This window comes from Malania oleifera, chromosome 7 (assembly GCF_029873635.1).
Source record: "Malania oleifera isolate guangnan ecotype guangnan chromosome 7, ASM2987363v1, whole genome shotgun sequence".
In the NCBI taxonomy this organism is placed as follows: Eukaryota; Viridiplantae; Streptophyta; class Magnoliopsida; order Santalales; family Ximeniaceae; genus Malania; species Malania oleifera.
In genome coordinates, this window is record NC_080423.1 from 3,448,131 (window position 1) to 3,474,346 (window position 26,216).

Genomic DNA, 26,216 nt, shown 5'->3' on the forward strand with positions numbered 1-26,216 from the left:
AGGTGTGACGCCCCAAAAAATTATATGCATGGAAGTGTAAATAATAATAATAATAATAATATATTAATTATTAATTAATTAATTAAATATTGTCAAACTGGATTAATTAATTAAACATCATTAAATTGAATTTATTAAATAATTAAAATGATATACATACATATATATATATATATAAGATTAATATAATATAATAATACTTATATACTATATACATAAGGAAGTTAAAACTTCCTAAAGAAGGAAATCAATTTCCTTCCAGAGAGCTTCAAACGCTTCTCTCTCATCTCTCTCCTTACGCCCTCTCTCTCTCTCTACGATTTCGCGGCGGATTATCAGCCGATTGAAAAACGGAGGATACCACTGGGTTCCATTCTCCTTCACCAATATTTTCACCGGAGTGATTTGTCGTAGGAGCAACGTAGGCATCACTCCTGGGGTAAGGTAAACTCTCACTCTCTTCTCAATTTTTCCCTAAATCTCCAGTCAAATCAACGATCGGACACCACCACGGGGTCCTAACTCCGATCCTCGTCATGTTGACCAGAGCAGATTTTTAATTTGGGTTTCCTAGACACCACTCCAGGGCTAAGGTAGGATAGTGGAAATATATTCGTTAATTATTGTTAAAGTCTAATTGGCTATTTGGAGTGTGTGAGCCTAGAAAATATTAAAATAATCATTATTCTAGGAGTTGAGTCAATTAATCTGTGAAAATGTGAATTTCAGGGTTTTGAGCGTCGAATGCCGCAGCCGTAAAATTTGGATATTTTAGTGAGATCTCGATAAGCCAGGTAAGGGGAATAAATTATAGCAGTCTTTTCTGAAAAATTACTGGTTGGGAAATATGAGAAATTGAAATATGATATTTTTCTTGAAATTATTATGATATGAATATCATATGAAAATTGTGTGGCATATGATTTATTCTGAAATGTATTTGAAATTGGGTTAAATGATTTACATTGAGAATAATGAGGTTATGAAATGTATGTTGAAATATAAGATTTGAAATGTAGAAAATGATGAAAAATTGAGCATAGATCTGTATGCTGGAAAATGGAAGAAATATGAAATGTTGATATTGTTTTACTGAGATATGTGGAAAAACATGAAATGAGATATATATATATATATGTTATTATGAAATGAAATGTGTGTTGAAATGATGAAAATATCATTGATGGGATAGGATGAATTGTAAATGCTAAAAATGAAAATATTGCAATGTAAATCTCGAAATGTGAATATTGAGATGGGGAATACTAAATTTGTGAATACTAGAAATGTGAAATTTGTAAGGAGATTTCTGCAATGTGAATACTAAAATGTGAGTATGAAAATGTGAATATTGCAATGTGAAACTGCAATGAAAATGTTGAAATGTGAATACTGAAATGTGAATATGAGAATGTGAATATTGCAACGTGAATACTGCAATATGAATGTGAAATGTGAATACTGGAATTGTGAATATAGGGATATGGAAAATTGTGATGTGAAAACTTCAATTGTGAATACTGGAATGTGAATGAGAAATGTGAAATGATGATATATGGAGAGAAATAACCTCAACCATGGGGTGAAGAATGGCGTAGTAAATATTTTCAGGGGGGTATAACCTCAACCATGGGGTGAAGCATGGCGTAGTGAATATTTTCAAGGAGGTGTAACCTCGACCATTGGGTAAAGCATGGCGTAGAGAATATTTTCAGGGGACCATAACCTTCACCATGGGGAGAAGCATGGTGTAAAGAATATATTCAAGGCGGTATAACCTTGACCATGGGGTGAAGTATGGTGTGGGAAAATATTTTCAGGGCAGTATAACCTCGACCATGGGGAGAAACATGGCGTATAGAATATTTTCAGGGTAATATAACCCCAACCATGGGGTGAAGCATGGCATGATAAATATCTTCAGAGTAGCATAACCTCGACCATGGGGTGAAGCATGACATAGAAAGAATATTCTCAGGGCAGTGTGCTAGATGATGAAATGAAATTGAAAGTGGAAAGAAAGTACGTGAGTGTAATAACATAGATTAATAAGGCGAAATAAAACTCTCCGTCTGACGGCTTACTGAGTAAGGTAAGTGCCCTGATAAGTATCAATTGTAGTCGTACTCGAGTTAATCGGGTAGGGTTACAAACGATATCAGAGCAGAGGGGAACTCCATGTATGGGCGTGTAATCTCCCCTATCCTCAAGAACTTTCGCTGGTAAATATGGGTTGAATGAGAATGAGATGAAAGATGGGAATAAAGCTTATAAAAGCTTGTATTTTATATCTATATGATTATGAGAATGACTAGTGTATTTTCTCATATGGTGTTATCACTGAAGTGTATATATATATTATGATATAATGAAACTCATACAGCCACACACTGTAAATAATTTATTCTGTCTTACTGAAATGTGTCTCACCCAAATATTTAAATATTTCAAGGAACCGTGACAGGCCTAGAGATCGAGCTCCGAGATAGAGGGGAGCTAACACCCTGATTAGACAGGGTGAGTGTTTTGAGCTAGGGATGGAGGATTCCCCTAGAGTATTTTGTGTTTGTTTTGGGAATGTGATAGATATGTGTATGTGTATGGATGTTTAGTACTCTGGTTATTTGTATTCTAGAAAGTATGTAAATATTGACTTCCTCTGTTAGGATTGTTTGTATGTCTATTTACCCAGTATCCCATTGCGGGCCGGGTTATATTGATATAGTATCAGAGTTTTTGACGTAGGCGGTGTTTGCATATGTGGAATTGTTGATTATAAAAAAAAAAAATGTTATGAAAATCAGAGCGTCACAATAAGTATATAGTTTAAAGTATTATTCTCTTATTGTTTTCAGAGGTATTTTTGTCATCAGCAAAGCATATATAGAGAGGCAGCTGGACTGTGAGGGCTATTCCCCTCTGACCAAAACTTATCTTAATTCTTTCTTCTCTCCCTTCTAATTTTCTCACCCAAACCCAAGTTCAGTTCTACAGTTCTTTAGCTTACTGAATAACATTTCTCAAGTTTGTAACAATCTCAATATAGCAAAAGATTTTAGATTAGAAATAAATGCAATCTGCAGAAACTAGATAACTTTTCGTTAAAAGAAAGGTACTTGAAATTTTCTTAATGAATTGACTACTCTAATTAATCCAATATCTGAATGTAGATAGGACTGCTCAACTCTAGAAGTTAGTTCTTAGAATCCCAAGTGAAGTTAGTTCGAAATTTTTAAATAATAATAGATAAAATGTCACAGTGAAGAAAGATAAAATATAAATATAAACATAAAAGTACCATAAATCTTAAACGACCAAATCATCTCAATAGAGCTATGAGATTCCAAGCTTAATTCACTAAAAAACTACTAGACGCCATCTTCATTACAAAGGAAAGACATGTACCTGAGTAATAAAATGTTCATGCAAGGCTTTGAGCTTCTGGGGAATGAGATGGTCATTGAAATCCCCATGTCCAAGTTGACCATATCTGCTCCACCCAAAGGTATATAAACTACCAGAAGAGGAAACTGATATCGTATGTCGCCATCCACATGCAACTAGAACCATCTTCTCTCCCTGCAACTTCAAATCATAAGATTCATAACAATTATATCTTGAAGGCAAACAAGCTAAATAGAAAGAATATGCGGCTGAGGACAGAGACTGAATAAGGATATGGTGTTATTGAAATTTGGATTCCACTATAATTGTTTAGCACACCCAATGTTATTTTTCTGGACGGAAGAGTTGACAAAAAATGATTTTTTCTCGTAAAATACCATTTCAATCAAAATGCATTCTTGAAAACTTGATGGTTTTTAATAATTCAAACCCACTGATTATGTTTCTTTATCTCTTTGTAGAACTAAATAGAGACAGAAAAATTGCACCAGATTCTTTTATATAAATATATATGTACACACACACACACACAAGTAAAAGTGTATGGACTAAAAGGCACCAAAGGGCCCCAAGGCAAGTGGAAAAAAAGAAAAAACTATAATCGAGTGCCAGGAAACTCCATCTAGAATGAAAGGTCAGAATACAAAATCACTGAATCCCAAGAAAAAAAAACATTTGACCAAGCATGTTTTTCAATTGCTGAACTGGCTCTCTGTGCCATTGAACGCCGTGTTGTTCCTCTCTCATATCGCCCCAGATTCTCAGCATAACTAGCATACAACTTCAAAGCTCAAAATAGCCCAAGCTTCCTAGAGCTTACTTTTATAGCCTCTACTGAGAAGAGAGTATGAAAATGAAATCTTGCCAGAGCCAATAACTGGCCAATAGTTATTGGCCAGGGCCAATAGTTATTGACCAGGGTCAACCTGTTAACTAACTACTGATTCTGCTCTGTAGCAGCAGAATTCACCTGCATCACCCAAAATACTTTAGGTGCATGCATTTGAAACAGAGTATGAATGACTTCAAGAGTGTCAGTTCTTCCTATCAGCAACCCCATTTTGTTGTGAGACGTGAGCAGAGGAAGATTGGTGGATCAATTTGAAGTCATTTAAGTGGTGAATTGGGTGCTGAAGGACTCTTCAGCATTATCTATACAAAGAATGTGAAAGAAAAATCTAATTGAGTTTTAATTTCAGAACAAAAGGAACAAAAGATAGTAACTCAGCATTATTTTATAAGCCAAGTCATCCTTGAATAATCATTGACAAAGGTAACAAAATACCAAAAACCTAATTTGCAAAAACCATGACTAGGACCACAAATATCAGAACCGAGTAACTCATTTGCAAGCATAACATGAGGAAAATCTGTGTAGAAAAGAGATTGGGTGTGTGTGCCTGTCATAAGGTCACTGACAGCAGAATCAATAACCCAAGGTCTAGCAGAGGAGGCACTCGATGACAGACAACTTGTAGAGTTATGTGTGTAAGCAAGAGATGCAAGGGGAACAGATGTCTATTGAGACGATGGATACTGTAGGTACCTGGAATATTATTCCTCAATTACTGATACAGAGAGATGTTCCCTAAGAGGTGAATGGGTAAGAACATAGTTAGCTCTTGCAGCATTAATAACCCCTATCTGCTATGAAGTCCCTACATTGGTCAACTGTGCAACCTCCAAATCCGCAATAAGTACACTTCTGTGGTGTGCCTTTACTATGCCCATATCTTCCATCACAATTTCCATGACCACTACAAAAACCTCTAATTGTGCCAGCGGATGTTACCTAGAATGCAGGACGTTCTTGTTCGTGTAATGGAACAGGAACTGTATCACCCTATGGAAGATGCTCTAAAATGTGGAACGTGAAGGATTTACTTAATTAGATATATTGATGAAAAAATATGGCACTTGCATATTTTGGCCAGGATATTGAGCTGTTTCTAAATCTAGATGAGAATTTCTGTTGTGGAATAGATTAATAATGACAGAAATAGAAATAAAATGTGATGATTCCCCACTTTCTCAATAAAATGTCTTGAAAATATAGAACTAAAACTTTGGATCATTAGATTTATTGTTCTGGAACAAAAATGTACCACATTTTGGAACATTCGCACCAACACGTAGTCTGCTAGGGTGTTACGGTTTTCTGGTCACTATGCGCCAGCCGGTGCATGATATCCCCTGAGTAATAAAAGCAAACTCGTCAGTGCAAGGAGTGGGGATGCTAGAACTTTGTGTTCTTAATTGAAAAATGCACAAAGCACGCATGAATAGAGTTCAGTAAAAATGGTAATTTCTACACTTCCTAAAATTTGTGAGTGGACTAATTCAAACTTGGTCTTCCAACCTGCTAAGACTTGAAGAACTGTCATTTTTCTCCCTTGTCTTTGCAACTCACAAATATCCGCATTATAGGCTGCACATATTTAACTCTTTATGAATACTTCATCTTAGCAAAGTATTCGGTGACACCTTTGTATCTCTGTCGTAACATGAAGTACTCCAAGGAAAGGTAATGCATCCAAGTCAGATTACTAAAGTATGACATACTCCCAAATCTCCTTCGCGGCATCAAGGTGCATACACACTCTAGAACTATGAAGTTCCGTGGAATCCTACAACATGAGATAATTGATGCATCTTCCTGAACCCATATTTTCTTTTCTGGTCATCACTAGGACCCAACTGAAAAAGATGTACAAACTTACCTCCGCTGGACAAATAGACCTTGAGCACCTTAGACCACAGCAAGTAGTTGGTACCATTCAGCTTGTAATCAGCAGCAATGCAGGGGGAACTAGATCTTTCATAATCATGGATTCCATCACAAATCTTATAACACCACCAATAATTAACTGACAGCAACGAATGAGCCTCAAGATCACAAACAACCCAGCACACAAAACAGCTAACAGATGGTAAAGATGTACTGCTTAGGTTCACATATCATTAATAAGAATGTACCTGAACAGATGAGATCCAACCTTGGGACACAAACAGGGTTACCTAAGAGCTGTTTGACCTGCAACCTAACGATGCAAACAGATAAAAATTTGGCCTCACCCACTAGCATGTGGCATCAGCATCAGCCTACCAAACAACAACGGCCAAGTGAGGATGCATGTGCTGACAGCTGGGCCAACAGATCGACATGCTCTAGAAATGTCTGTGGCAGTGGTTTGTCGAGAAGAAGCATGGAACTTCCTCCAATCACACCATCGGTGGAAAGATTTCATTCCAACTATAATTCCGAAGACATAAGTGGATGGTTGAGATGGCAAGAGATTCTTTAATGTTAGGACATGAAGAATCATGTCAACGTCAGTGATGTCTTTGTGGTTCTAAGATTGTTGCTCTGATACCATGTTAAAGAAAGAGAGGAGAAGAAAACAAGAAGTTTCTTGTTTTTTTATACGCAGAGAGAACTTATATAAAAAAGAGGCATCAAAGGGATGCCACTCAAGCACAAAGGAAAGAACAAGAGAAATAAATCCCCTACTAAGAGGTGTCCAGAAAATTAAGGATAACAAAGGGGTCCCTTTCAACCAGCCCAGAATGCCAGGAAGAGGTCATAGTAATCCAATGGTCCATGAGAGCCTGAATAGGAGCAATAATTCCTTCAAAGGCTCTTCGGTTCCTTTCTCTCCACACCGCCCAAAAAATATCAAGGGGAATGAGGGAGAGAGATCTTCTTCCTTCCCTTTCAAGCCCACAGTTCACCTCCCACCGTAGCTGCAATGACCCACTTCTGGTTTACAATGGAGATGACTAAGTTCCGCAATTTCGTGGTCCATGAACAATGCATAAGGATGTGAACAACCGATTCCTCCTGCTCCAAACATAAAAAAAGCATCTATGGATGAGAGAAACCTACTTCCTGGAGATTGTCTATAGTAAGGATTTTTCCAACAGTAGCTTACCAAGTGAATAGTTGGCCGTGGAATGGTTAGTTATCCTTGTCTATTTTAATACATTACACGTATATCGAAGGACAATAATATCTTATACCCCTACTCACCCAATAATCAGTCATAGTAATCGATGCCATATAGATAAAATTTTAAAAAGTGAAAGAAAATCGGTTTCAATAGAATAATACTCAGAACTAAATTCATCCATCTCTCTATCATAGAGTTAACTAAAAAGATTCCAAGAAGTCCATCCTGCCTATGGAAATTAGAAATAAGAGCCTCATGGACGGTAGAAAAGTGATATAGAGCAGGAAAGGCATCACAAGGAAGAACATCCCCTTTCCACAAATTCTACCAAAACAGACATTCAAAATCATCCCTAAAAATACAACTCCTCGAATGGAGAAATAAATGAGGGATAAATCTAAGAGATGAATTTACAGACACCAGTATGAGCAATATCCCACCCAGCCCCACACCACCCCTCAACCAACACCCCAATCCCATTCATTCTGTTTTAGCCTTTTTTATCACATTATTCCAAAGGGACTGAATTTTCAAAAGGGAAACACCAAGATCAACCCCCTCCCTCCACCCCCACAAAAATGTAGATAGGAAACCCCATCTCCAACCATATCTAGATGTAGTCCTCCTCACAACCTCCAACTAACTAAATGATCCTATCATCTTCTCAGCCCTCTCAATGACACTCACAAGAATCCTAAACAAATGATCAAGAAATATATAGGAATGCTAGAGAAGCAAGCTCAAACAAGAGTGCTACAATCATCTAAAGAATAATAAACTCATATCCACCCATGTAACCTCTTGGAAACTCTTTGCAGCTGGATCCCAAAATGAAATAGAATGAGCATTGTCAAAGGCCACTAGTGAACATTGGAACATGCAAAAGCATAGAAAAGAGAAAAATTCTATAGCCAAAAACGACTTCAAACACCTGCAACGCGGTTGAGACACTCTTAAAACCTTAAAATCATAATTCTAAAAAAAATAGCATCACCAGAAAACTTAAGATGTGGAATGGAAGCCTTCTTTCAAAACATAGCCTATCCATATAACCTATAACCCAAGTATTTACTACTAAGGTAAACAAAAAGGGAGACAGAGGATCACCCAGACATAGGGGTGGCAAAACGGGTTAACGGGCGGGTCATAAACAGGTTCAGGTTCGGGTTAACCTGTTTACTAACGGGTGACTAATAGGTAAACCGAAACCCGCCCGTTTAATAAACAGGTACCTGTTTAAAAATATAATTTATTTATTTTAAATTTTTATGACACTTTAAAAAATAATAATAATAACAGCACTCCTCTTTATTTTATTTATTAATATTTAAATAAAAAAAATGTAGAACAAGACAACTGGGTGGCGGGTGCCCTGCCGCAGGGGGATCGGGAGATCTGAGATCTCAGAACAGCACTCCTTCTCCTCCATTTTATTTATTAATATTTAAATAAAAAAACATAAAATGTAGAACAAGAAGACTGGGTGGCGGGTGCCCTGCTGCAGGGGGATCGGGAGATCTGAGATCTCAGTTCTAGCATGGCTGTGTGGGGTGGGCGGCGCCGCCTGGGGGTTACTGCTGGTCTGCCGCTGCAAGGTGGAAGGGGAGGATGAGGAGGGATGAGAATAGGATCAAAAGCATAACCAAAACAAACAGCCAAATCATAATGTCGCAAATCAAACTCTCAAAGCAAAGGATAAAAATATGAAGAACAAAAAAATCAAGAACCAGCACCTGGATTTTTGGACAAATCAGGGCCGATGCAGTGGTGCAAAGAATCCTTTAGGCATTCAAGCTCGTCAATCGTCAGGCTCCTTGATCTCTTCTAGTTCTCCTTCACTCAAATCACCCAGGTATCTAGATTTGTGAATCGGGGAGTCGGGAGATGGGAATGGGATCATGGGAGATGGCCACAAGCGGAAAGCCACTCCAAAATCAAGATGGGGAATCGGGGATTGGAGAAAATGGGTCGGCCACAGCCAGGATACCAGAGGGCATAAATTCCAATTTGGTTTCATTTTGTATTAGTGTATATATAATAAGGTAAACGGGCACCTGGCGGGCGACCCGACCCAAACCCGGGTTGACCCGTTTATAAACGGGTTGGTTCCAAATTGACCGGTTTATAAATGGATCGGTTCTCAGCTGGCCCGTTTATAAACAGGTCGATTTCAAGTTGACCCATTTATAAACGGGTCGGCTTGTATAAAACCCAAACCCAGCTTAAACGGACGGGTCACCCATTGGGTTTCGACCCGTTTTGCCATCCCTACCCAAACACAAGGTCTCACTACCAAGGGCCTCCCTACCTTATGGATGACCCCCAAAAAAAAAAAAAAAAACTCACTTCACGTGCCTTTTTTCCCAGATAAACACACAAAAAGGAAAAACAAAGCAAAACAAAACAAAAACAAAAATAGAAAATCAGAAACAATTACATGACAGCCCCTTTCCAATTCTGCTGAATATCTAATAACAAAAATTCCTTCAAAAAAACCCAAAGAATGTGCCCAAAAAGGAAGCCAAAAAACAAAACTATCTTAAAGAACAGATAAGGGACTTGTTTTGCATTTAAAAATCCTAGTGTTTCTCTCAATCTGCACGGTCCAAAACAGATCAAAAACTGCACATCTCCAAAGGCCTATTCGCTGCTTACTCCTCCCAAACCCACGTATCACACCAAAAAAATAGCATCAACAGTCCACAGCATCACCAAAGCTTCCTCACCGTCATGTACCTTTTCAAAACCTCAACACTCAAATTCATTTTTTCAACTCCCTAACATTGAATAGAATTAAAATCCAAATGTGATTATACGATTATTACTTAAGTCCTAATAGGGACTTAGGTCCTAATAGGAAACAAACCCGTAAGGACCACTTTCCTAAATTAAAATAATAATAAAATAACAAATAATAACAATTTCCTAGCTTTGAGAATGAAACAAATCAAAATAATTAGAATTTTCCATGTTTCCTAACACAGCAAATCCATCATGGGATCAATATTCTCCTCAAGCTAGGCTGCAACTGCACCTGTGCTTGTGTCGGAGGGATGCATCTCAATATTGCATGACTGAAGCTACAATCTTGAGACAACTGGATGAGGTCCTCATCACCAAGTTATATCGTGTGAATATGTTCTCTAAAGATACGTTAGGTCCACAAAGTGTGCCAATGTCATTAAACTTTGTCAAAGTTGAGAGAAAGCTGCATGGGTTTTGGGATCATTTTATTTACACATGAATTGAGCTCAAATGCCATTACTGCATGTCTTTTCCTCATTTCAGATATCAAATTTTAATAATTTAAAAATCTCATTTATATATTTCTTTGTACAAGTACAAAGAGGAACAATATGTCCAAGACATGTAAGATAATATCAGGGTAGAAATAATCCAAGTCTGTTGACTTACATCAACTGTAGAAACTTTCTGAGGAACTAGGCGGTCATTTCTGTCACCCAAGCCTAAGTTTCCATATCGACCCCAGCCCCAGCCATAGAGTTCACCTGTTTCTGTAACAGCAGCTGTATGCTCAGCACCAGCAGAAACCATTTTGACAGGTACTCCCTACAAAGAAGCATGCGAAAATTTATCAAAGTTAATCATTTCATTGCAAAATATATATTTTACAAGTCTCATAAATCATTTATTGAAAATATGTGGTACTTATTTTTGCTCCCTTTGATGACAAAGTTTGGGGATTGGAATATTGCAATCCATCAGCAACAGCCAACAGTTATTAACAGGTAAATGCCAATACTTAAGATCCTTTGAACATTATCATCGTGACAGCTCAAGTTACAAAAATCCTTTAGAAACGAACAGTGCAAATTATAGCATTCCTTAACAAACGAAGTCTGCTATAGGCAGGACCTTTTCCCAAATATGAATACTGTGTCCCAATCATGTTAACAACGGAACACTAGCCCATGCATTCACTCACAAACAAGTTCATCTTTATTTACATTAAAAAAATGACATTTAAGAATGTGCAAAAGAAATTGTGGTCATGTCATGTTCCTAATCTGTCATAAAATTATAATTTTCTTCATTAATATACTCTTTACAATGCCCTCAATCCAAGAACACATGCTATGTGTTGACCTCGAGTAGCTGACTTTGACTGATTATAGAATTTGCTGAACTAATTGAAGAATTATTGTTATTGAAGTATTCTAATGTGCTGTAATCAAGATTGGGCAATTTCATTTGTTTTTGGGCCACCTAATATTTAAATTTAAATTAGTTGATCATTTTGTCTTTGGGCCATCTAATATTTAAATTTAAATTAGTTGATCATATTTCACTATGCTCATAGAATTCCATTTTGGGCATGCTCTTTTTAAATCTGAGTTAATCCATGTTCGATTTATTGGATAAAGTGTCTATTGCACCTTTAGTGCTTCTTGATTTTGAGCAAGTTCAAACAGATTTGAAGAATCTCAAAATAGATAAGTTTGACCTCGCAAGAATTGGACGTTAATTATTGAATGGTTATTATGTTATGGTATATGTTGGATGCTGTCCTTGTAGCTAATGAGATTTTGATATTTTAACAGTCACTTGGTTTTCAGCCCCTAGGGGTGGGAGGCAAGGGGATCCTCTATCTTTCATTTTGTTTGCTGTGGGTATGGATGGAGTGATTGTGTCTCATCTGCAGTCTTGTATGGGTCCTTAATATTATGTCTCTAAGAATATTTAAGCGTGCCATAAATGTATACATTTCCCTAGAAATGTACTTGGGGTCCTATAAATACTCCATACCAAGCCATTGGCATCCACGTGTGGAAAAAAACAAGTTTCAATTGTATAAATCCACTTTTCTATAGTCAGTATGTGGGAATTTTTCCAAAAATTGGATGTGAATTTGGAATTTAAAATTCCAACAGTTTACATTCTCTCTCTAACAATATTTAATTAATGATACTTTTTCAGGAAGACCGAGCAGGCATAAAATTCTTCTATCTTTTTCAAGGAAATATAATGCATAAGACCTAGAAGGTCAGAAGAAATTAACACCAGGAATGGAACAGGTAAGCTGTCCACATGATGCACATGATTTATCATAGAAAGCAAATTCATCTTGCAAATAAATATCAACCACGAAGAATAAAACTGCACCAAAGTTTATGCAACTTCATGACAAGTTTATACTCATACAACTCCATGACAAGAGGTATTGAATCTTTCAATGACCTTAAAATCACATTAGTAAAGACAATTCATGTCTCTCAAAAAGAATAAACCTGCAGTACCTGAAATGCTTGAATTTTCTGTGGAACAAGAGAATCCTCAGTGGTACCAAGACCAAGTTGACCATTTTGATTTCGCCCCCAACTTCAGAAAAATACAGGCACACAGAAACTTACAATCAGTAACTGATGCCATAAAAGATTTCCAACAGTATAACATTAATAGGCACTCATGCCAAGACAATAAATCAAAAAGTATCAAAAGATTGGTACCCACCACACATTCTATATTATTATTAAGATAACCAGGATGCACAACAAATCTACGAAGTTGAAATGTAAAAATGTTCCATTACAGGCAGTGTTTCCAATTTAGAAAATAAAAAATAAAAAAGAAATCCATGTGAATGGGGGAAAAAAAATGTTTCTTTTTTCAATAGAAAACTAAACTTTATTAGAAGAGCAAGGAGAGTAAAGTAAAATGAACAGAACAAGAAGTTCTATAAGCAAAAGTGAAAATAGAAAAGAATAAAAACAATCAGCTCAACAATGCCTCCCAAGTTCCCAACCACAGCTAGCATGCTGGCATGACATCCTCAAAGCAACAGCCCTTGAAACAGCCAACACTAAAAGCCAATAGAAATGCCAAATATTGAACCCTGCATCAAAGCAAAGATATAGGCATCTCTTGCTAGAAAAGGCATGAGCATTCCGTTCCAACTAAATTCCCTACAAAACAGCGAAAAAAAGCACCTATCCACAGCCTCCCAGCATCCTTACCCTTCCCAAACTGATACTCAAAAGCTCCTCCACCGAATTTGCACACACCCAAACTCCAAGTACTCCTAATAATCAGCCTTAGAAGACCTCCTACTCTGCAGCACATCATTGGTACTAACTCTATTCAGAGTCACCAGCCAATAACATGAGGAAGCTACATAATTACCTTATCCCAAAAAACCAACAAATTCGCCAGCATCTAATTCTTAACATGCAGCAGCATCACAAAAGAAATTAGCCATCAGGCATACGTTTCGTTGCAACTAGCAATAAAGGAGAAAAGGAAAATAAAGAAACAGAAATTAAGCCCCTCTTGGTTAAATATCCAAAAACTTGTATCCAATTTTCAAAAAATGATTAGACAGTTTGAATTTTATTCTTCTTCTCTTTTTTGGTGGCAGTCAACATTTGGAGGTTGGGATGGTGGTAATGAGTAATGGGTAGTGCCAATTTGATGCAAATAGATGCAGGAATAGAAGAAAATTTCACAAATAAAGACTCAGATTTCAGAATAGTGTTTCAGCAACCTTTCTTGATTCAAATAGCTACTGAATCCTCAAAATAATAAAGAGATTACACCTGTTTCTTGGCACAACAAAAAAATAGGGCAATTTCTAGGCACAACAGCAAGCTAATCCTCATATCAGTAACTATTTTAGCACTATTTCAATACAGTAATAGCGACTCTATGCTAGCCTCTTATGCCTTTAGCAGCAATCGAGGGATTCGTAGGCACTGCGGGTCGAATCCTCAAAACCCAAGCCTCCAAATTGTCAAACCCCAGCTTGTCTAGAGCTGAGCTCTCCTGAAAAATCTTCTCAAAGACAAGCCAAAAAATCTACTAGAAAAGTGGTTGAAGCCTTGAAGGCTCCTACTTATACAATCCTAGGGCTTCCAAAAGAAGCCAACTCCCATTTCGCACGTAACCCCCACTAAAAACCACTTATCTTCTCAAGCCTTCTAAAAATAAATCTCATCACAAAATTAACCCCTAAACATTACAAAAAACCCCCAAATCTAATTTGATCAAAATGAACACCAAAATTTTGAAATTACACAAATACCCACCCTTGCACGCATAAAACAAAACACATAATATAAACAGAAATTAAACGAAGATTGCAGAATTGCATATTCCTCCCTTCTTAGAAAGGACTTGCCTTTGTGCGAGTTGTCATCTTGGCTGCCCAGCACACATTAGGGTCTATCTTCATGAATTCCTCCTTGTTAATCCATGAATTCTCATAATTAGGCCTGCCAGCCCATTTTACAAAGAATCTGAAATAAATTCCAGCCCTAGTCTTCACGTCTCACATATGTATGATTGCCTTAATTTTTTCTGCCTTGCTAGAGTGACTCTGGTGGAGTTCTTGAACTCAACACTTTGTATATCACCATGGAATGGATACAAGTCATCCACATTAAGATCGGTGATATATTCAAGCCATGAGGGAGTTCAACTTCATAGAAATTTTCACAAAATTGTGCAAAACTTTGCATGGCCCAATCTTTCGACTTTTCAACTTGTGGTAAGCACCTGGAAATCTCTCTTTCCAAAGAAAAAACAGCACCCAGACACCAACCTGATACTCCTTGAGCGCCTATTAGCATTTTCCTTGTAAAGTTGGTTAGCCTGCTTCAAACTCTTTGCTCTCTTCCAAATTTTCAGCACAAGCAATAGCTTCATCACTAGGCCTTGGCTGGTTAGATACAACAACAAGGTCAAGAACCTAAATTGGATTCTACCGTACACCACCTGAAAAGGACTCAGCTTGTTGTAAGGTCAAACCCCATTGCCACATGTTGTCCTTTACAAGGCACCACAATAAATTCCCCAAACATCTGTTCAGTTTCCCCATCTGTTTTGAGGGTGATAGGCACAGTTGTACTTCAATTTTGTAGCCAATAACTTCTAGGTCTTCCAAAAATGGTTGAGCGACTTTGTGTCTAGATCAGATGTGAGTCTTTGGAATCCCATGTAATTTGACCACTTCCCGAAAAATAAGAGTTGTCACATAGGTCGCGTCCAATGTCTTATTGCACTCAATAAAGTGGGCCATCTTTAAAAATCAGTCCAGAATACAAAGATGGAGTCAACACCTCTAGTCATTCGTGTCAATCCAAGCACAAAATCCATGCTAACATCAACCCATGAGGCTGTAGGTATTGGTAAAGGACTGTAAAGGCCTGTATTTTGCTGCTGCCCCTTTGAAACTTGGCAAGTGCAACACTGATCAACATACTTGTGCACATCTTGGCGCATGGAAGACAAAAAGTGTCTCTTAGCACTAAATTTAGTGCCTTATCCCTGCCAAAATAACCTCCCCCATGCAATTAAATATCTATTCCCTCACGAACCTTCAAAAATCCATAGCTTAACCCACTGAACAAATACTCGTCTTTCACCACAAATTCTGTGCACACATACAATCCATAGCTGCAAATTTCTCAAGAATTTTCAAAAAATTACGGTCTTACTTGTAGTGTTCCTTGACAGCTTGAACCCAACAACACTAGTAGGCATACTTTTAGAAAATATGCCTTTCTACTCAATGCATCTGCCACCTTATTTTGCAAATCAGCCTTACGTCTCAATGTGAGTGTACTCCTGCAACAATGCCACCCATTTAGCATGCCTCTGACTTAGCTTCTTTGGGAATCAAGATATCTCAAGGCCTCATGGTTAGAATTTAGAATGAATTCCCTTTGAATACAGTAATGCCACCAAAATTTCGATGCTGGAACAATAGATAAAACTCCATGTCATAAGTAGAGTAATTTTGCCGAGCCTTGTTGAGTTTCTCACTGAAATAAGCCACTGGTCTTCTTTCTTGATTCAGGACAGCCCCAAATTGCATTCTTGGATGTTTCATGATCAACTTCAAAGAGCTTATCAAAGTCTGGGAAGGCCAAGTTTGGTGCTTGGTTCATCTTCTTTATCTCCTCAAAGCTCCTTTCAGCCTTCGAAGTCCGGCTGAACTTTGCTCCATCGTCTACTCAGTGATTGGAGTGACTATAGTGCTAAAATTCTAATAAATCTCAAGTAAAATATAGACAAACCATGAAAATTTCTGCATCTCCGTGGAGTCAGCCAGTTGGTTATAGCTTCAATATTTGATAAATCAACTTCTATTCCCTTTGGCAAGACAAGGAAACCCAAGCAGTCAAAACTGCCCACCATGAATCTGCAATTCTTTATGTTAGTGAAAAAGCCAATTTTGCTTCAAGAACTGTAGGATAGCCCTCAAATTATTAATGTGACCTTGCATGCCTGTGTGTCACAATCCGACTATTTTCACACCCTTGTGAAGGGTCGTGCAGCGCTAGCTAAAACACTCTTGCTTAACTAGCCAGCCTATCGTTTACCAACATTCATCCACGAAACACTTTCATTAGCATTCAATCAAATGGCAGCAGAAACAGTAAGCATTCATGAAAGCCGTGGCAAGCAAACAGTAAACATTGAAGCAAACGTAATTCATTAACAACACCTCCGTTGACATTGTGTGTTTAGCGAGGGGGCAAGTAGGCTAAACACATTGACAATAGCTAGTGAGTTTTACAATGACTGATAAACACTCACCCTCCCCTAAAGAGGTTTTTATGTAATTATCATCCTGACACTAGGAAACATCAAAGTGACCGAGGAGTCATACTGCCTTATTTGACATACAAAGACTACTAACAGAAAATAACCCTACACTAGTATTTACATGATGGAAACTCATCCCAAGCACACGAAATAAGCAGTCACAGGCAAGCATAATGCCCTAAACAAGCTTAGCTAGTGACACTGTGCTATACACCAAAATATAATCAAAGTAAACAACAACGAACTTCCCAATGAAAGGTCTTAGCACTTGATTCAAAAATCTAATGAAGGTACTAGGTGTATCAGACAACCCAAAGGGCAAGACCAACCACTCATAGAGCCCCTCCTTGGTTCTAAAGGTGATCTACAGGCCTAATTCTCATTGGGTGATAACCACTCTTCAAGTCAATTTGTAATAAGCTTGAGGTACAGCTAGAATGTCAGGAATACCATACAAGTTTTAATTTTGCTTCTCCAAGTTCCATCCTTCTTAGGAGCAAGTAAATCTGGTATGGGCTGTATGGCACAAGGACTTGAGCTATCTTGAATAAATCCCTTTCTAAGAAATTCCCCAACCTGCTTTTGAAAATGCTCCTTTGGTCTCATTCAATAGCGAGGCAAATTAGGCGATGTAGCACCTAGTAAAAGATCCATTTGATGTTTTATACCCCTCATAGGAGGAAGCTCATTGGGTAACTCATCTAGCATCATATCTTTCAACTCATCAAGAATCTCCTTGACATCATTTGGGAACTCCAACTGCAGCCACCCTTTTAAAGAAGGACATAAACCAGCTCACTTTCCTTAGTTTCTTTAGAAAAATCCCTCTTACTCAAGAAAGCAAGTGAGCAACCATTTTCTCAATGTAATCCCCTTTCATCAGCTTCAGCGCAAGTTTCTTTTTCTCACCATCTTTCACAAAAAGTGAATGAATATTCTTGATACCATCATGGATTGCGCCTCTGTTAGATTGCCAAGGCTGCCCAAGAAGAATATGGCATGCATAATGCATCCATGGGAGCCACATCACAATTAAAAGGCCTATTGAAGAGACGAGTACCTTATTTCTTTTGTTGAACTGCAGAATCTGATATGGTTGTGGATGTCTTCTAATTTTCAATCCCAGCTTGTCTACCATCCTTGAGAAACCAGATTCTCATTCCCCCCACTATCATTATCAAGTTGCAAAGATTTCCACTGTACATCTAGTTCGAAAGATATTGTTACATAGTCAATTGTGGCTTCTGGCTGGTGAGGAAAGTAATGACCTCCAAATGCTACATATTGTCAACTCTTCTTTCTGCCCTCTTTGGACACTCATTGGACTTGTGCTCAAACTCAAAGCATCTGTAGCATTTCACCACTGTTTTCCCCTGGTTTATTTGGGCTGCTTTACCACTATTGTTGCTGGTTGCTTGGTTAGCACGTGTAGAGGCTGCTATCCACCACCTCTAGTGCTGCCACCCACCCTACTAGTTGATGCGCCACTGCTGTAATCAGTTCCAAGCTTCTTAGGCATGTTGCAGGCGAGTTGTCACTCAACTTCTAGTGCAAGTTGATAGGCATCAGTCACCTTATAACTTATAAGACCGTTGCAAGTTGACTTGGTCTTCTATGGTGATTTTGGGACCATTCGCGTAGTGACTAGCACTTCGAACATCTGTTTCAGCGACTGCACCTAAAGCCTATCAAACTCTTGGGTACACTCTTTGAACAACTTCTCATGCTGCCTCAAGTGTTGAACCCACTGGTACAAGGTTTTCTCAATCCTAGGTAGATTTGCTCTTTTGATTTTCCCTTTCTCCTGTTCCCACAATCATTTTGATAACATTTCCACCAAGTGGAAGCAGGTTCCCTAAGCTTTGCTCGACAAACACAAGCTCCACTTTCTTTTCTCCTAGTATGTCTTTCCATTCAAGATAACTGTCAATGCTATCAACCCAGTCCAGGAATTCTTCAGCTTCCATATCACCATCAAATTCTTAAATATGTACTTGTACACCATACTCTTTGGAATTTTGTAGAGCACGTACAATGCGATCTTCCTATCTTGGATCCCTTCATTTTGTCGTGTAGACATTTCATTTTCAGAATTCGAATTATCAATAGAGCCATCAATTTCAGCCTCAGATTGCTCATTGATTTCATTTCCGGCACCTCTATCAGAATCATATTCACTATTGCCATCATTTCAGCCTTGATTACCCATAACTTGTGTAACAAGCTGAGTAAGTTGTCTAGCTTGCTCCTACAGCTCTTACATATCTGCCTCCACGACCCTTATTTCCTCTTCCACCCCTTGCGGCCATGAACACACAAAATTGAACATGCTCTGGTACCAACTTGATGCAAATGCATGTAGGAATAGAAGAAAAATTATAAAAATACTGAGATTTTAGAATAGTGTTTCAGCAACCTTTTTTTATTCAAATAATTTTTGGATCCTCAAAATAATAAAGAGATTACTCTGTTTTGGCACTGTTTCAAACAGTAGCAATGGCTAATGGAGGGGCCAGTAGGCACCACAAGGTTGAATCCTCAAAAACCCAAGCCTCTAAATCTTCAAAACCTAGTTGGCCCAAAGCTGAGATCTACAAAGCAATCTTCTCAAAGGCAAAGGCCAAAAAACCTCCTCAACAAGTGGCTAAAGGCCCCTACTTATACCAACCCCAAGGCTTCCAAGAGAAGCCAACTCCCATTATGCACACAACTGCCTCTAATAACAACTTATCTTCTAAAGCCCTACCAAAATATAATTCCCATCACAAAATTGCCCCCTGAATTTTGCAGCAAGACTCCCAAAGCTAATTTGACCCAAACGAACCCCAAGATTTCGAAATTACAGAAATATCAAATATCCCAAGCACCCATAAATAAAAACACTTGATATAAACAGAATTAAATAAAGATTGCAGAATTGCAGATCTGCATCACAGTTGGTGGCAGCAATGGGTGGTGACAGTTGCAGGGTAGGATGGTGGTAACGATGGCCATGTGTGTTGAGCAAAGGCGAACAGTGGTTGGCAGCAGAGGGTGGTCGTTGTTAGTGGCAGTTGGCAAAGGTGGCAGTGGTTGGTGGCGATGTAGCGGTGGGGTTGGTGGCGATGGATGGTGGTATGCAGCAGTGGCAAGCAGAAGAGACTGCTGGCGGGCAGTGGCGAGAGGTAGCAGCGGCTGCCAGTGGTTGTCAACGGTGTGTGGTGGGTGGTGAAATGGGATAAGAAAGGGTCAGGAATTTGTAGATTGTATTCAGAAAACATCATTTTATAGTCTAAAAAAGGGGTGTTTTCATGATAAAATCCTAAAAAAACAGTTATGTCAAAATTACTAACCAAATATGTGTGGGTGTGGTTTTCTTTTTTTCCTGTATTCTCATATACAAAAAACTCTAAAGCCCCAATATTTCTTACTACTATATGGTTCTAATGATTGCAAGATAAATTTTCACGCCCTTTCCTCTTTTTCCTTTTACAAATTTAAAACAATTTATGGACCATTAGCGCACTTACTAAGTAGAGCATCAGACAATCAATAACACAATAACCTTGGCAGAATCAGGTGACAAGTTGATGCTCTTTTAATATAAGAAAATAAGAGGTTTTATAGAATAAGAAGGACGTGCACAAAGTAGACAATAAGAAGTCTTCCTAATAATAATAAAAAATAGATAAATAATAAAAGAAAAAAAATCGAAATATCAAAGCCTGCCAATCACATTGGAAATCCAAAATACCCATTCCTTTAAAACATCCAGCAGCATAAGCCCAAAAAGAAGCCACATATCTGATCCTATCCCAAAGCTATGTTATCAACATCTCCTCAACAGTGAAGCTACAAGCATTTTGTTCTAACAATAGCCCCCACGAAAACAGAAAAAACTGCACATTCCCACAATCTACTTGCATAGTTACTCCTTCCAAACCTCCAGAGGAAATAAATAGGAAGTCTTCCACCAATTCCAGGCAAACCTGATTCTCTAAGCAAGCCAAACAATCCATTCCACACATGACACATGGGAAATAGACTCAGAGCTTTAAGAGCACAAAGTACAGATATATTGGGATAAGACCTTAAAAAGAGGGGGAAAGAAACAAAAAGCAAAATAGATTTGAAACAAATATTAGTTCTCATATATTAAAAAAAAAAAAAAATTAGCAAAGCCCAAGCAACAAGACCAAAAAATGTTAACACCCCAGCAAATTGCAGATTGGAACAGATGTTCTCAAACATCATAAAGTTCTGTCCAAAAACACTAAATCTAGCACCCCAAGTCTTTCTGCCTTGAAAGATTGTAATGGAAATAAAGCTCCAGGCCTAGACGATCATACCATGGCTTTTCCAATCCAACTGGCATCCTTAAATCTGATATTATCATGGTTTTTTATGAGTTTCATTCTTCAGGTGGATTTGTGGCAGCTTGAATTCTACCATTGATGCTTCGATCCCTACGTAGATAGAGACTGTTAAATATCAAAGATTATCATCCTATACACTTGGTCGGAAGTGATTATAATCTTTTATCCAAGGTTCGCGCTTCAAGAATGAAAAATTCAATCCTGGAAATCATTGGACAGCATGCCTTTGTTGGAGGGAAGCAAATCATGGGCGTTGCCCTCATTGCTTTTAGAAATTGTGGATAGCCATTCCAGAGCCAAAAAGAGATTTTTTTGCAACTTGATTGTAAAATGCCTTTGATCATTTATTTTATGGGAGTTTTTTCTCTACTTCCTTAATAAAATGGGCTTTGAAAACTTATGGTGCAAATGGATTGAAAAATGTATCATGACACCATCCTCGGTTTTCGTTAATGGCCGCCCTTCGGGCATTTGCCATTCTTTTAGGGGTTCGCAGCAAGGAGACTCTCTATCTCCTTTGCTTCTCATCATTGTAACGGAGGTTATCAGCCTCTTTTTGTCCCTCTTCCCCACCCCTCGCTCCATGGCCAAAAGAACGGAAGATATTCAAAAAATAGATTTCTTTGGGAAAATACAGGTGAAGAGTTTTTAAATTCTGCTTAGTTACATGGGGAGTTGTTCAGCAACCCATTGAAAGATGTGGATTGGGTCTCAAATCTCTCATGCTTTTCAAAGAAGACCCTCCTTGGCAAAGGGCTCTAGAGATTCATAAGTGAGAGAGAGCTTTTCCGGAGAAAGGTTGTTGCTTTAAAGTACAAACTTGATCACAATGGTGACATCCAAAGAGCTTCCACAGTCCTATGGATATGTGTCTAGAAATGGATCGAAAAAGGTTAGGAGGATTTCTGCACTTAAATAACATCCAATTCGATATTGGGAATGGTAAAATATATTTTTTTCACATGACACTTGGTGCAGCGACTCCCTACTTAGTACCCAATTCCTGCCATTTTCAATTTAATTTGAAACAAAGATGCTTTGGTGTATATGCATGCCAATCACTCCATTAATGGAACAGCTTGGAACATTCCCTTTATGAAAAATGTCTCTGAGTGGGAGCTTGAATCTTTTGCTGACTTCTGTCGCTGTTTATACAGTAATGTCCCCCACTGGACCAACCCCAATGTGCCTAAGTGAAAGCTTAACAAAAGTGGCTACTTCATGGTTAGTTCTGTTGAGAATTCCACTTGTGAGTTTGTCCCACATTGGAAAAATTAAGTGGATGATGGGTGCTTATATACATGGTTGGACCCAACACCCAATAGGCTTAAACTTTTGGGTCAAGTTGGTGCTCACCCATATGTATCAAGCCTACCCATAGACTCCTCCAGTGCCAACAATTGGTATCAAAGTCATATACTTGATTTAGAGAAAGATGGCAAGCGAAGACAGAAGTACAAGTAGTTCCAAAGCTACAACCATTGCAGTTTCAAACACAAAGTTTGAAGTCAAAAAATTTGAAGTAATAGCTTTGGAATGTGGCAATGTGAAATTATGGATGTCCTTAATCAACAAGGACTAGACATAATGTTGGAAGATAAACCCAATGACATGAAGGACGTAGACTAGAATTAACTGAATCGAACTGCTTGCGAGACGATCCGGTTGTTCCTCGCAAATATGTCAAGTACGCCGTCATGAGAGAAAACATAGCCAAGACGCTATGGCATGAAGCTGGAAGATAAATACATGACGAAGAGCATCCAAAATAGGCTGCATTTAAAAAAGAAGCTCTTTCAATTCAAATACAAGGAAAGTACATCTATGATCGATCATTTGAATGTTATGAACAAACTGCTGGCTGATTTGTTAAATTTAGATGAAGAAGTTAAAATGAAGATAAAGCTATTATTTTGCAAAACTCCTTGCTTGATCCGTATGAGCATTTTGTAACCACCATAATGTATGGGAAAGATACTCTTTCTTTTGAGGATGTCTCAGCTGCATTGATGAATCATGAAGTCTATTAAAAGGATAGAGAAGTTGAAAATAATGCATTGGAAGCTATGGTGGTACGGGGGAGGTCCAAAAGCTGCAAAACATCCAAAAGAAACAACTCTCGCTCCAAATCGAGAGTAGTTTCTTCGAATGGAAGAAGATCCCTTGCTAAAGATGAATGCGTATTCAGTCACAACAAAGGCCACTGGAAGAAATGCAATCTCTTCAGAAGAATGATATGTGGGAGCTTGTAAAGTTGCCCAAAGGAAAGAAAGCAATTGGTTGCAAATGGGTCTTTGTCAAGAAGGAAGATCCAAGTAAGATAGAGAAAGTCATATTCAAAGCTTGGTTGGTGGCAAAAGGGTATGCTCAAAAGGAGGGAATTTATTATAATGAAGTTTTCTCTCGAGTAGTGAAGCATCCCTCTATTCGAATTTTGCTATCCATGGTAGCTCAATTCGATTTGAATTTGGTTCAACTTGATGGGAAGACGGCTTTCTTACATGTAGATCTTGAAGAACAAATTTATATGATGCAACCAAATGGCTTCAAGACAAAAGGCAAAGAAGACTGGGTGCAAGTTGAAAAGATCTTTGTATGGTTTGAAACAATCTCTAAGGCAATGGTACAAGAAGTTTGATCAATTTATGAAAGGCCATGGCTACATAAGAAGCCAATATGATCATTGTGTTTATCTTCGGAAATTGACTAATGGTTCTTTCATATATTTGCTCTTGTATGTTGATGACATGTTGATTGCAGCCAAAAGTACAAAGGCGATCGAAGAATTGAAGATGAAATTTGAGACGAAAAATCTCGATGAAGTCAAGAAAATTCTTGGAATGGAAATCACTCGTGACAAGGAAAAGAGTGTTGTGTGCCTAACCTAGAAGCAATATTTGAAGAAGGTACCACAACAATTTGGCATGAAAGAAAATACAAAAGCAATAAGTACTCCTCGAGCTCTCCATTTTAAACTCGGTGCAAAACTGTCTCCAAACACTGATAAAATATATATATATGCAACGAATACCGTATGCTAGTTTGGTGGGAAGTCTCATGTATTTGATGGTATGTACTAGACTTGATATTTCTCAAGTTGCTGGTGTAATTAGTGGATATATGCATAATCTAGGTAAAAAGCATTGGGAAGCAGCTAAGTGGGTTTTGAGGTATCTTAAAGGTACCATGAATATTGGTTTGAAATTTGAAAAAGATCTTAGTAGCTTAGATAACTTTCTTGTGGGATATGTAGATTCAAATATGCAGGTGACTTGGATAATAGAAGATCTACTATAGGATATTTGTTTACTTTGGCAAAGGGGCCAGTCAGCTGGACGTCTACTTTGCAACCCACAGTTGCATCATCTACTTCAGAAGCAGAATATATGGCAGCTTGAGATGATATAAAAGAAGCCATTTGGATTCATGGTATGATTGCAAAATTGGGAATTCACCAAGAAAAAATGGTGTATTGTGATAATCAAAGTGCTAACCATTTAGCAAAGAATCGGGTCTATCATATTAGAACTAAGCACATTGATGTTAGATATAACTTTCTTCGTGATATGATGAATAATGGACAGTTTCGATTCCAAAAAATAGACACGAAGGAGAATCCCGCCGATATGTTGACCAAGGTAGTAAATGGAACAAAGTTCAACCATTGCTTGAACTTAGCCAATATTGTAAATGTCTAAAAAAGAATGAAGAGCAGTGAGATGCTTGAGGGGGAGAAACAAAAAATTTAGAATTTTTGAAAGGAAATCCTAAAGATTAGAAACATCCCCAAATTGGTAGTGAGGGGGAGATTTGTGAGGTAAGTAGAGTCCACCACCAATTTGTGAGCCCCACGAAAAAAGAATAATAAGGGAAAAGAGAAGAGAAGAGAAGATTGAAGAAGGTGGTAGATGGTGTAAATTTGGTTAAAAAGGGGTGACAGTTGTTGTTACTACAATACCGCATGGTACTACTACAGTTGCGACCAGTACTTCTACAGTACTTGCATTTTGATTATAAATAGGTTCATCCCATCTCATTTCAATCATCCCCAAAAACTTACAATTCCTTGTATTTTGAAGGCTTGTTAACCAACTTTGTATTCGAGTGTGGAGAGAGAATTTGAGTGTTCTTTTGTATTGTTGTATTCTCCTCATTTGAATTAGTGAATTGCTTCTAACTGCTCCGTGGTTTTTCTCTCCAAATTGGAGAGTTTTCCACGTAAAATTTTCGGTCTTGTATTTGTATGGCTTGTTCTTCATTGCCTTTCTCTATATCAATTCGATCTTGAATCGGGTATAAAATAAGTGGTATCAAATAAATCTGAATTTGTTACTATTTACGTATATGTTACTATTCACGTATACAGATACTGTTCAACCACGCTCCCCACAAGTTCCTCTATAAGAAGCTGGACAACCCTGCTGAGGCCAGGATCAACGTTCCATGGGAGGCAATTTGGAAAACTCCAATGCCAACCAAAGTTGCCCTTTTTTTGGGGCTTGGGAGGCAACTTTGGGGAAGATTCTCACTATTAATAACCTCCAGAAAAGTGGTATAACTTTTCTAACAGATGCATTTTAAGCAAAGATGCTGCTGAATCTGTGGACCACATTTTGCTTCACTCCCCCTGGACCAGAAATCTGTGTAACCTGGCTACCATGGGCTACAGCTGAGACTATCAAAAAGGAGATCTGAGCCCGCAAGGATATTCTTACAAACAATAAAAGGAAAAAAGGCATCCTTGATCCCAATCGCCATTTTTTGGGTTGTATGGAGAGAAAGAAACACAAGAGCTTTCAAAGGAACAGTTACTTCTCTCACAACCCTCAATGATAGATGGCTCACAAACTCACACTAGTTAGTTTAGTGGACTGCACATGCTGGACACTTTCACAATTCTTGATTTTTTGGATAATACAACTAATATAATACTTTTTTA

At 38.0% G+C, this 26,216-nt stretch overlaps 1 protein-coding gene and 1 long non-coding RNA gene across 5 annotated transcripts in view; both read right to left on the bottom strand.

Moving 5' to 3' along the window:
• Positions 1-26,216, bottom strand: part of LOC131160618 (ultraviolet-B receptor UVR8) — a 49,073-nt gene that overhangs the window by 13,912 nt on the left and 8,945 nt on the right. For 2 of the 4 annotated variants that reach the window (XM_058116460.1, XM_058116459.1), the window contains exons 4-6: positions 12,614-12,695; positions 10,770-10,925; positions 3,406-3,585 (exon numbers count right to left, since the gene is read on the bottom strand). In XM_058116460.1, the coding sequence (XP_057972443.1) occupies positions 3,406-3,585; positions 10,770-10,925; positions 12,614-12,695 (418 nt within the window). The remainder of the gene's footprint in view (positions 1-3,405; positions 3,586-10,769; positions 10,926-12,613; positions 12,696-26,216) is intronic. The other 2 variants (XM_058116462.1, XM_058116461.1) reach the window with 1 other exon arrangement.
• Positions 8,643-9,359, bottom strand: LOC131160619 (uncharacterized). The gene is made up of 2 exons (XR_009138108.1): positions 9,089-9,359; positions 8,643-8,943 (listed from the first exon to the last, which is right to left on the bottom strand). It is a non-coding gene; the product is annotated as an uncharacterized LOC131160619 (long non-coding RNA).